Source organism: Salvelinus fontinalis, chromosome 10 (assembly GCF_029448725.1).
Source record: "Salvelinus fontinalis isolate EN_2023a chromosome 10, ASM2944872v1, whole genome shotgun sequence".
Classification (NCBI taxonomy): Eukaryota; Metazoa; Chordata; class Actinopteri; order Salmoniformes; family Salmonidae; genus Salvelinus; species Salvelinus fontinalis.
The window spans coordinates 22,617,248-22,630,380 of NC_074674.1; the positions used below are offsets into that span (position 1 = coordinate 22,617,248).

At 42.5% G+C, this 13,133-nt stretch overlaps 1 protein-coding gene across 6 annotated transcripts in view; it reads right to left on the reverse strand.

The window, feature by feature from the left end:
* The window catches only part of LOC129863834 (microtubule-associated serine/threonine-protein kinase 3-like), a 176,616-nt gene that overhangs the window by 53,419 nt on the left and 110,064 nt on the right, over positions 1-13,133 (reverse strand). Inside the window, exon 1 of one of the 6 annotated variants that reach the window (XM_055936139.1) lies at positions 10,759-11,353. The exons of the other annotated variants lie outside the window; for them this stretch is intronic. Within the exon in view, the coding sequence (XP_055792114.1) occupies positions 10,759-11,066 (308 nt within the window). The 5' untranslated portion in view covers positions 11,067-11,353. Of the gene's footprint in view, positions 1-10,758; positions 11,354-13,133 lie in introns of those variants that run through there. 6 annotated transcript variants of the gene reach the window in all.

The following is a 13,133-nucleotide window of genomic DNA, read 5'->3' on the forward strand; positions in this document are numbered from 1 at the left end:
TTGTCATAAATCAACATCTGCATTTTGAAAGAATATCTTTATAATTTTAATAACGAAAGCATTAATGATGCCGATGAAGAAATACAGTAAATGCCTTTACATTTGGATAATAAAGCATTTTGAAGATATAAGCCACCTGCATTTGTTTATTAGGCTACTGTGCAGTCTGACAAGTAAACATAGCCTAAAATACATACCATAGTAAACATGGCAAAGTGCCTAATTCCTTACATAAGGGAGAGCAGGCCATTTCCAGACTTTCTCGGTGACCTCAAGTACCTTCAAAAATGGCTGTATTAGAGAATGCAGAAACGCGGGAGACCGGGGTTCAATTCCCCAACGGGGAGGAAGGAGTAGGCTGTCCTTGTAAATAAGAATTTGCTCTCAACTGATTCCATATGTGTTATTAGAAAATAGTAAAAATAAAGAAAAATCCTGGAATGAGTATGTGTCTCCAAACGTTTGATTGGTACTTGCTTAATTAATATTATGGATTTTCCATTCCAAGAAAAACCCTCTGGGTTTCCGTTAGGATAGAACGGACAATATGGCGCCGTACAACGTGACGGTCGGCAGTACAGTACTGGGCTATTTAGCTAAAGAATCCCCATGTCTTGTGGGCAGGGCACATGAGAGACCAGACCGGGGTTCAATTCCCCGACGGGGATTAAAGAGTAGGCTGTCGTTGTAAATACAAATGTATTCTTAACTGACTAGTTAAATAAAGGTTACACAAAGAGCATAACATTTCTGCACCCTCATTTTCTAAATATAGTCTAACCAATACCCACACAGATTCAGTGAAAATAAAAATGTCATTGATTTATCAAGACCAGTCCCCATGCCTGTCTCAGAGCAGTGCGAAATGGTGCTAAAATAGTTGTATGCTTTTGCTTCAAATCCTATTGCTTCTAACTACAATATGCTCTTTAAATAAATAAGTCCTACACCACTTTTAACAGCACATTACTCAACACTTATGTCGCCTACACTATATCGAAACATATGACGTGACTCTCCCCCAATAATTACATAGAGGATATTCTGTAATTCAGTGATATTTATTCCCATAGTAATTCGTTATGGATCCATAACTAAATAAACGTCGGCATTTTGAAAGAGTATTTTTTTATCATTATTTTATTAATGAAAGCATAAATATGCCATTATTAGTTACATTGTTTTAGTTTGAACGTGCAGACTGGCACTAAGAACAGAACAGCAGGAACGTTTCCCTAGTCAGCGCCATTATTAGTAATATTGGAGATGATTTTGTTTTCAAATGAGCGAGAAAAGGCCATTATTGAACATGTGGTGAAACATTGTTACTAATTTGTAAATAAAGCCAGTTTGTTATTTAGAATGATCTATTTCTGTTTTTAGAGGGAAAAAAACCTAGTCATGGGTCTCCCAGTCGAGGGCGGCACGGGTATTGAACCAGCATCTGTAGCAACACAGTGTCTTAGACCGTTGCACAACTCAGATACTGTACAACGTGACCGGTCGGGAGTGGCCTAAAGTACTACAGTAAGAGCAAAATAATCCTAACAAAATATAATAATAAAAACCTTACTGTAACACCGAAGTCGTGAACAATTATCAGTTTCTACACAGTAGGACCCAAAAGCATAATCAGTGCTCTAACTCCCCCTTGCGCTGGTCTGGAGCAATGAGGTGGTGACGCAGGGTACCATACTAACCCACAAATTACCTCTAAGTCCCGTGGTGTACACTCGCAACTTCTAAAGGAGGATCCACTGTAGGCCAAGGACTAGATAGTGTATTTTTACCTGAAGTTTTACCTTACTGTAGGCTACTACTTTTATTACTTTTAGTCTTGAATCTTTGGTTGTTTACTACACTACTCACTCTGTTTAGCACAAGGCCTAACATGTGAATCCTTAAAGAGATGCTTGGGGCTAAGGTTTAAGAGGGTGTGAACGATGCTGAATGGGTGTAGACAAAGAAGAGCTCTCGAGTACGTGTACCAAAACAATCAAGGGCCATTTTCTCAAGTTTATCAACTTTCAAAGTAGAATTACTTTCTATTGTTCCTCAACTTCAGTGTATGATATACCATTTTCTATCTCTGAGTCACTACTTTTATCCAATGTAAAAAAAATAATATATACACTGCTCAAAAAAATAAAGGGAACACTTAAACAACACAATGTAACTCCAAGTCAATCACACTTCTATGAAATCAAACTGTCCACTTAGGAAGCAACACTGATTGACAATAAATGTCACATGCTGTTGTGCAAATGGAATAGACAAAAGGTGGAAATTATAGGCAATTAGCAAGACACCCCCAAAAAAGGAGTGATTCTGCAGGTGGTGACCACAGACCACTTCTCAGTTCCTATGCTTCCTGGCTGATGTTTTGGTCACTTTTGAATGCTGGCGGTGCTCTCACTCTAGTGGTAGCATGAGACGGAGTCTACAACCCACACAAGTGGCTCAGGTAGTGCAGTTCATCCAGGATGGCACATCAATGCGAGCTGTGGCAAAAAGGTTTGCTGTGTCTGTCAGCGTAGTGTCCAGAGCATGGAGGCGCTACCAGGAGACAGGCCAGTACATCAGGAGACGTGGAGGAGGCCGTAGGAGGGCAACAACCCAGCAGCAGGACCGCTACCTCCGCCTTTGTGCAAGGAGGTGCACTGCCAGAGCCCTGCAAAATGACCTCCAGCAGGCCACAAATGTGCATGTGTCTGCTCAAACGGTCAGAAACAGACTCCATGAGGGTGGTCTGAGGGCCCGATGTCCACAGGTGGGGGTTGTGCTTACAGCCCAACACCGTGCAGGACATTTGGCATTTGCCAGAGAACACCAAGATTGGCAAATTCGCCACTGGCGCCCTGTGCTCTTCACAGATGAAAGCAGGTTCACACTGAGCACATGAGCACATGTGACAGACGTGACAGAGTCTGGAGACGCCGTGGAATACGTTCTGCTGCCTGCAACATCCTCCAGCATGACCGGTTTGGCGATGGGTCAGTCATGGTGTGGGGTGGCATTTCTTTGTGGGGCCGCACAGCCCTCCATGTGCTCGCCAGAGGTAGCCTGACTGCCAATAGGTACCGAGATGAGATCCTCAGACCCCTTGTGAGACCATATGCTGACACATGCACATTTGTGGCCTGCTGGAGGTCATTTTGCAGGGCTCTGGCAGTGCACCTCCTTGCACAAAGGCTGAGGTAGCGGTCCTGCTGCTGGGTTTCTGCCCTCCTACGGCCTCCTCCACGTCTCCTGATGTACTGGCCTGTCTCCTGGTAGCGCCTCCATGCTCTGGACACTACGCTGACAGACACAGCAAACCTTTTTGCCACAGCTCGCATTGATGTGCCATCCTGGATGAACTGCACTACCTGAGCCACTTGTGTGGGTTGTAGACTCCGTCTCATGCTACCACTAGAGTGAGAGCACCGCCAGCATTCAAAAGTGACCAAAACATCAGCCAGGAAGCATAGGAACTGAGAAGTGGTCTGTGGTCACCACCTGCAGATTCACTCCTTTTTTGAGGGTGTCTTACTAATTGCCTATAATTTCCACCTTTTGTCTATTCCATTTGCACAACAGCATGTGAAATTTATTGTCAATCAGTGTTGCTTTCTAAGTGAACAGTTTGATTTTACAGAAGTGTGATTGACTTGGAGTTACATTGTGTTGTTTAAGTGTTCCCTTTATTTTTTTGAGCAGTGTATATATTTAAAAAAACACCATCACATATTTAGTCTTCTTTGAGAGAGGCAACAAAGGAACACTGCTGAGATAAATCGTGTGGAAATCGCTCTGCATTTGTCTTGAAAGTTGTTGTGCTGTTCGTGCACTCTATCACATGAATTACCTGCATTCACTAGCTTTTAGTTCAGCAAGGCTTTCAAATTCCTTCCCTTAGTTTAGAACACTGCTTTGCTTTCCAATCCAAGAATATCCAAAGTCTTTCTTATCTTGACCCCATGTCAACAACAAGAAGTCATGATTCATCTAGTTTTTTTTACGTCTTCGAGCTTTGCTTCCTTGTCAAGTGAGCTGACATCAGCCCAATATACAACAGACAGGCACACACACAGAAAGAAAGAGCAAGAGGGAAACAGACACAAAGAGAGAGGGAGAGAGAGTTGGCGTGCTCTCCCTTTCCAGCCATTTGTCGCTAATGCACTATGGGGCATCAAATGAATAAAAAATTGGTTGCGTACACATATATTTTGCAGATGTTATCGCAGGTGCAGCAATTTTCTTTTGTTTCAAGCTCCAACAGTGCAGTAATACCTAACAATACACACATCCCCCAAAATGTTTAGAAATTAATTAAGAAATATCAGAATGAGCAATGTCATACATATATAAAATGGTGTGAAACACAGTATAGAAAATGTGTGTATAGCAGTAGTTAAATAGCATCAGCCTTAACTAGAATAAGATATATACACCATATATACAAAAGTGTGTGGACACCTCTTCAAAATAGTGGATTTGGCCATTTCAGCCACACCCGTTTCCGACAGGTATATAAAAATTGAGCACACAGCCATGCGATCTCCATAGACAAACATTGAAAAGTGGTAGGCCACACAAGCTCTCAACCGCTGAGTGCTGAAGCGCGGTTGAAACACTCACTACCGAATTCCCAACTGCCTCTGGAAGGAACATCAGCACAAGAACTGTTCGTTGGGAGCTTCATGAAATGGGTTTTCATGGACAAGCAGCCGCACACAAGCCTAAGATCACCATGCGCAATGCCAAGCATCGGTTTAAGTGGTGTAAAGCTTGCCGCAATTGAACTCTAGAGCAGTGGAAATGCGGTCTCTGGAGTGATGAGTAAGGCTTCACCATTTGGCAGTCCGACGGACAAATCTGCGTTTGATGGACGCAAGGAGAATGCTACCTGCCCGAATGCATAGTGTCAATTGTAAAGTTTGGTGGAGGAATAATGGTCTGGAGCTGGTTTCTTTTCATGGTTCGGGCTAGGCCCCTTAGTTCCAGTGAAGGGAAATCTTAACACTACAGCAAACAATGACATTCTAGATGATTCTTCCAACGTTGTGGCAACAGTTTTGGGAAGGCCGTTTCCTGTTTCAGAATGACAATGCACCCATGCACAAAGCAATGCACCCACACAGAAATAGTTTGTTGAGATCTGTGTCGAATTACTTGACTAGCCTGCACAGAGCCCTGACCTCAACCCCATCGAACCCCTTTGGGATGAATTGGAATGCAAGCCAGGTCTATTTGCCCAACATCCGTGCCCGACCTCACTAATGCTCTGGTAGATGAATGGAAGCAAGTTTCCGCAGCATGTTCCAACATTCAGTGGAAATCCTACCCAGTAGAGTGGAGGCTATTGTAGCAGCAAAGGGGGGACCAACTCCATATTAATGCCCATGATTTAAGAATGAGATGTTCTACGAGCAGGTGTCCACATACTTTTGGTCTTGTAGTATACATATGAAGAGGGTGAAATAGTATGTAAACATTATTAAAAAGTGACCATTGTTCAGTGATTACAGTTGAAGTTGGAAGTTTACATACACCTTAGCCAAATACATTTAAACTCAGTTTTTCACAATTCCTGACATTTAATCCTAGTAAAAATTCCCTGTCTTTTGTCAGTTAGGATCACCACTTTATTTTAAGAATGTGAAATGTCAGAATAATAGTAGTGTGATTTATTTCAGCTTTTATTTCTTTCATCACATTCCCAATGGGTCAGAAGTTTACATACACTCAATTAGTATTTGGCAGCATTGCCTTTAAATTGTGCAACTTGGGTCAAACGTTTCGGGTAGCTTTCCACAAGCTTCCCACAATAAGTTGGGTGAATTTTGGCCCATTCCTCCTGACAGAGCTGTTGTAACTGAGACATGTTTTTAAGCCTCCTTGCTCGCACACGCTTTTTCAGTTCTACCCACAAATTTTCTATAGAATTAAGGTCAGGGATTTGTGATGGCCATTCCAATACCTTGACTTTGTTGTCCTTAAGCCCTTTTGCCACAACTTTGGAAGTATGCTTTGGGTCATTGTCCATTTGGAAAACCCATTTGCGACCAAGCTTTAACTTCCTAACTGATAATAATTTTCCTCCCTCATGATGCCATCTATTTTGTGAAGTGCACCAGTCCCTCCTGCAGCAAAGCACCCCCACAACATGATGCTGCCACCCCCGTACTTCACGTTGGGATGGTGTTCTTCAGCTTTCAAGCAACCCCCTTTTCCCTCCAAACATAACGATGGTCATTATGGCCAAATAGTTATATTTTTGTTTCATCAGACCAGAGGACATTTCTCCAAAAAGTACCATCTTTGTCCCCATGTGCAGTTGCAAACCGTAGTCTGGCTTTTTTATGGCGGTTTTGGAGCAGTGGCTTCTTCCTTGCTGAGCGGCCTTTCAGGTTATGTCGATATAGGACTCGTTTTACTGTGGATATAGATACTTTTGTACCTGTTTCCTCCAGAATCTTCACAAGGTCCTTTGCTATTGTTCTGGGATTGATTTGACTTTTCGCACCGAAAGCACGTTCATCTCTAGGAGACAGAATGTGTCTCCTTCCTGAGCGGTATGACGGCTGCGTGGTCCCATGGTGTTTATACTTGCGTACTATTGTTTGTACAGATGAATGTGGTACCTTCAGGCGTTTGGAAATTGCTCCCAAGAATGAACCAGACTTGTGGAGGTGTACAAATGTTTTTCAGAGGTCTTTAAAAAAAATGTCCCATGATGTCAAGCAAAGAGGCACTGAGTTTGAAGGTAGGCCTTGAAATACATCCACAGGTACACCTCCAATTGACTCAAATTATGTCAATTAGCCTTTCAGTGCCTAAAGCCACGACATCATTTTCTGGAATTTTCCAAGCTGTTTAAAGGCACAGTCAACTTTTGACCCACTGGAATTGTGATAGTGAGTAATAAGTGAAACAATCTGCCTGTAAACAATTGTTGGAAAAATGACTTGTGCCATGCACAAAGTAGATGTCCTAACCGACTTGCCAAAACTATAGTTTGTTAACAAGAAATTTGTGGAGTGGTTGAAAAACAAGTTTTAATGACTCCATCCTAAGTGTATGTAATGGTCCGACTTCAACTGTATGTACCGTGACTTCAGAAAGTATTCCCACCCCTGGACTTTGTCCACAATTTGTTGTGTTACAAGGTGGGATTAAAATGGATTTAATTGTAATTTTTGTCAACAATCTACACAAAATATTCAGTAAGGTTTCCAGTTTGCACAAAGTGTAATGTAGTTGAGAGCCGTCGAGGCGTCGGCGGGAATATACACGGCCGTGACGATGATCAAATAAAATTATCATCTTGGGAGGTAATGCGGTTGCCATTTAATGGTGAGGTATTTCAGATCGGATGAACAAAAGGACTTGAGTTCCTGTACGTTACCACAATTTGGGTCATTGGGAATACTTCTTTTACAGAAAAGTTTGTTGAAATTTAAGATTTATTACTTAACAAATATATTCCCATATTGCATGTCCTTTTCACCTCAAACTTTAAAAATGCTCATCAAATCAAAGTTTATTGGTCGCGTACACAGATTTTTAAGATGTTAACGCAGGTGCAGCGAAATGCTTGTGTTTCTAGCTCCAACAGTGCAGTAATACCTAGCAATACAAAACAAAACCCAAAGAGTAAAAAGAAAGAATGACATTTTTCTATTAGGACGAGTGGATAATGCCACAACACAAATACCCAGCACGGCACTTCAGATGGCTCTATGGTTCATCACAGATAAAAATATAACAAAACAGAGAATGTTTTTTTCATAATAACGTGGAGTTAGAGAACAATCATTTCTATATGGTACACTTCTATTCGTATTACACAACTGGGAATAAACCCACTCAAGTTCATCCCAGTTCAGGACATGACCATACAGTAGTTCTGTGCACTATTCTGTGGTCTCCTTACATGGGACAACATCCCTCCCATCTGATCTCAACCGAGAAAGCTCTGATCCCCACATAATCAAATCACTTATTACTGATATAAAAATACAGCAATCCCTCTAGTTCAGTTAACCTTGACCCTGCACATTTTGGCTCCAATCCACTACAGGTGCAGCAACGAAAGACCTAGCAAAGCTGCAGCTGGCTCAAAAACAAAGCAGCACACCTTGCTATTAACTGCACAGAACAAACATTAACAACATTCATGGTTGTGGAGAAATGTACTACTTCTCTTAAGAAACATTTCTGTTAAAAAATGCCTAACCACGTGTATAATCTCGATGCGTTCACTTCAAAACAGACATACATACCCCACCCGATATTCCACTATGGGTTTCTTCACAGTACCCAAACCAAAAACAAATTTAACTCGTCGCTCAGTTATGTATAGAGCCATGTCATCATGGAATGCTCTGCCAGCTTACTCAGGCAAAAAGCAAGTTTAGCTTAAAAACCCCCCAGATAAAGACATATTGTATCACAGCACCTGTCCTCTCTCTAAAGATCTAATTAAACTGTACTGTATATAAGAACGTAAATATGTACAGTATATACTATATGAATTGAATGTAAATAGTATTTTAGTTGTCTGTTGGTGTCTTTCCAATATACACTGGAAAAATATATAAAACGCAACATGTAGTGTTGGTCCCATGTTTCATGAGCTGAAATAAAAGATCCCAGATATGTTCCATTCGCACAAAAAGCTAATTTCGCTCAAATTTTGTAGACAAATTTGTTTATATCCCTGTAAGAGAGCATATAGTTAGTGAGACAATCCATCCACTTGACAAGTGTGGCATATGAAGAAGCTGATTAAACAGCATGATCATTACACAGGTGATCAGGACACTAAAATGTGCAGTTTTGTCACACAACACCCAATGCCACATGTCTCAAGTTGAGGGAGCGTGCAATTGGCACGATGGCTGTATAAATGTCCCCCAGAGCTGTTGCTAGAGAATTTCATGTTCACGTCTCTACCATAAGTCGCCTCCAACGTTATTTTACAGAATTTGGCAGTACGTCCAACAGGCCTCACAACGGCAGAATACGTGAATGGCGTCGTGTGAGCGAGGGGTTTGCTGATGTCAACATTGCAAGCAGTGCCCCATGGTGGCGGTGGGGTTATGGTATGGGCAGGCATAAGCTAGAAACCACAAACACAATTGCATTTTATCAACGGTAATTTGAATGCAGAGATACTGTAACAAGACCTGGAGGCCCGTTGTCGTGCCATTCATCTGCCGCCATCACCTCATGTTACAGCATAATGCACGGCCCCATGTCGCAAGAATCTGTGCACAATTCCTGGAAGCTGAAAATGTCCCAGTTCTTCCATGGTCTGCATACTCATCAGACAAGTCATCCATTGAGCACGTATGGGATGCTCTGGATCGACCTGTATGACAGCGTGTTTCAGTTCCCGCCAATATCCAGCAAATTCGCACAGCCATTAAAGAGGAGTGGGACAACATTCCACAGGCCACAATCAACAGCCTGATCAACTCCATGAAAAGGAGATGTGTCGTGCTGCATGGGGCAAATGGTGGTCACACCAGATACTGACTGGTTTTCTGATCCATGCCCCTACCTTATTTTAAGGTATCTGTGACCAACAGATGCATATCTGTATTCCCAGTCATGTAAAATCCATAGATTACGGCCTAACTCATTTTTTTGAATTGACTAATTTCCTTATATGAATTGTAACTCAGTAAAATATTAAATTGTTGCATGTTGCATTTATATTTTTGTTCAGTATATAACTCTTACTTTATCTTGTATTTTGAATTCAACGTAATAGCTTATGATGTTCTTGTCTACAACTGTTCTGAACTTTGTCATGTATTTCTACGTTTTATGTGGAACCCAGGAAGAGTAGCTGCTGTATGTGAAGTAGCTAATGGGGATCCTAATAAACTAAACAGCGTCTTATCTCAATTTGTTTCAGTTACTCCCATAAATCTATGTCTTTCTACTGAAAAAAAGCCCCCTGGTGATTCTCTGATGAAAGGAATAGATTACACAGTGCAGTACAGCATGTCCTGAATATGCAGAGTAGTGAGGACATCCATTTGATATGAAGCTGTTCTTTAGTATAAAATAGGTCAACCCGTGGAATATAAATAATATAGAGTTTCAGAGGGACTGGACCAAATGCACCAGTTTACACAAAAAAACTGGCATGTGAGGAAGAGTGCGATGTAACTTACAAACCTCTGGATGATGCAGTGCTACAGATAAGAATTTTCAATGAAAGGTCATTGTATGAAGCTCAAACTCCACCGATAATCTTCATGGGAAGAGTTTGAAAAAACAATTAAATTGTGGCTTCTGTTCTAATGAGTTAACAGATATCACATTTCAGATAATATTCCTAAAAGTCAACACTCCCCTGTTCCATCGAGACAGGGTAATCATACTCCTTTATATAGAGTGCAAGGCCCACGAGATACTGCCTTGAAAGCAATCAAACATTCAACTGGCGTTACAGTGCCACAAGCCACAAGGCTCAATCACACACACACAATACGTAGACAGTAACACCCAACTTATTGTCCCGGGTTAACATCAGCATAAAACATCTCAGATGACCCCAACAAGGCAACAACACATTCGCTACTGGTCACTCAGTGGTCTGTCCAATTCAAAAGGTAGAAGAATAGGCTTGCTCTTCTACCCATCTCTGAATTCTTCAAACAACTCTGGCTACAAAGTCCCAAGTAGCCTACATATGACAGATAGAAGAACCAAACCTACACTCGCTGAACAAAACACAGTGTTTGTCATCAAGGTTACCTTTTGGATCGTCTGAGCCTGGCCCTGCTGAGAAAGTGTGGCATGGTAAAATTGGAGAGAACCGTCCACAGACTGGAGTCCGACATTGTGCCAAAGTCATGCCAGCCCCTTCCAGGAAGCGGGACGTGGACTGCGGGTCTCAAAAGACCCGGCGATGAGAAGCGCCGGGTGTCATGGACATGGGGGGCAACCCGTCCCCTACAACAACAGTCCCGGCGACAAGCGCCAATACTCGAACAGCCCCCATCCTCCTCCAAGGTTCCAAAGTTACTCTGCTGCTCGGACACATCTGCAGCCAGCTGCGGCATACACACACACTGGCAGAGTGGACACTGCAGCGTCCTTTAAGTGCAGTTCCAAAAAACGAAAAATAAAACAAAGTACTCCAGGGAACACTGTTTGATTAAGTTCAGCTTATAAGCCTCTACGACCGGGATATAACACCTTATAAAAACTGACTTTTGCTTTTCCTTTCTCTGTGCGTTTGTTTCCAGATCAGATCCCATACACTCACCCTGCTCTCTCTCTCTACCAGCTTAACATGCTCCGTATCATGTAACAAGCGGCATCTACCACTCCGCGTCCCGAGTGGGGAGGGGGGGGTGAGTCAGAGCAGTGCTGCATCACCAGCAGACATTGCGGTACATTCACAGCTTTCGCAATCTGGCTCCCCTCCAAAATGCCTCATGGGCTGGCCGATCTTAAGCAGGTCCTGTTTGAAATGGAAATGTTGTGCTTTTCCACGGGTGTCCTCTATTAAGGCAGCCAGGCTTTCCCCCTCTCTTCCATAGTTCCTCCTTCCTACAGTTTGTTCTTAAGCAGGCAGTGAGACGGAGGCTGACTCACTTCGTGACAGACAATCTCATCTTAACTCCTGCCACCCTTTGATCCCATTATCTCATGCCCACTGGACTATCTTAAAGGAAGATAACAGGCCAAATACAGGGGACTATAGATAAACAAATGAGTCAGATAAGACACACATGCACAGACATACACGTACACACAGACACGGGCGCACACACACACGCGCAAGCACTCACACAGACTCACACACATACACACAGTCTTGGCAGTTGGCTGAGATCAGCTTGCACGTTTGTTTGTGAGAAGGGGGGCTAGGCAGGCAGGCAGTTGGGTAGGAGGAGAGGCATGCAGCCACACACTCCACAGCAGATAGCATGGCATGACGGGAGTCAACAGTGATCTCAGCCAGGTTCATGTTACACTGTGTATGCTCCACCTGAAGAGCCTTGGGAGATACAGAACACTCCCTGAGGGGAAATAGTGACACCCATTGACACCCAGTCAGGGACACAGAATGGGATCCAATCACAGGACACAGGCATTGATTGACAACTGATGCAGTGCTCCAAACAGTGGCCAAAGTCCAACGTTCAGACAGTTTTTCCTGGAACCACGTGACCTGGCCAGGAAGTACACCTGGCTCTAGCTATAGACACTGTAGCAAGTCCCTGCAATGATCACAAAAAGATCATCTTTCGATCATACAATCAGGTTCAATCAAATTACCTGACCAAGAAAAACTCTGCGCTCTGGTCAGACCATGTGCTTTCAGAGAGCTCTAGCCAATAGTCATAAGCATTGCTGATAACAAGGTCACATGCTCTGTAAAACCCCAGAGTCCCTCGTCAGGACCTGTGATAGAACACCTTTCTAAAATGTGAAGCAGTGATGCTGACGTCAGGTAATCATGCAGGCCTCCCAGCCCCCCTCAGAGCTCTGTGTCCCGGTAGAGTGATGTGACAGGCCCAGCCCAGCACTAATTATGGCCCTGCTCTGCTTCTGTGCTCCAGATAAAAGAGGGTGATTTCAAAGGCACAACCACCGTTAATGGTAAACTGGTTCAGTTATTAGATAGAGATGTTCAGACTAGTCAGAAGATCAATTTGAGGTTAAACTTTATTGGAAGCGCATTTAAATGATGTCTGTAGAGGTGCACTTTAAAACTGGTGGTTTATAGATTTTTAAAACATTGATGTTTCTGCAGTCCGTCAGACATCAACAGATATTCTGTTGGTTAAACAATATAATATACACAATGTTATTAAAATGTGAATAAATATATTTTATTTATAAATAAACTCTATGGGAAAGCTGCTACATTCTGACTGGTGTTGACCTCAAACTACAGTTTACTACAAAACTGACTCAATTAAATATATTTGAATATGCACATAATAGAAACATGGTGTCAGTACATTAGACTAAAAGGAAGGACTAATAAGAAGAGAAGTGTTCTGGTTTGATGTGCTAATTCTCTTGCCCATAACTTACAGCAATGGGTTTCAAATATTTGGTGGGAAATGATACATTCTGTGCAGCACAGCAATTAGCCGAGTCGAGTAATCTCC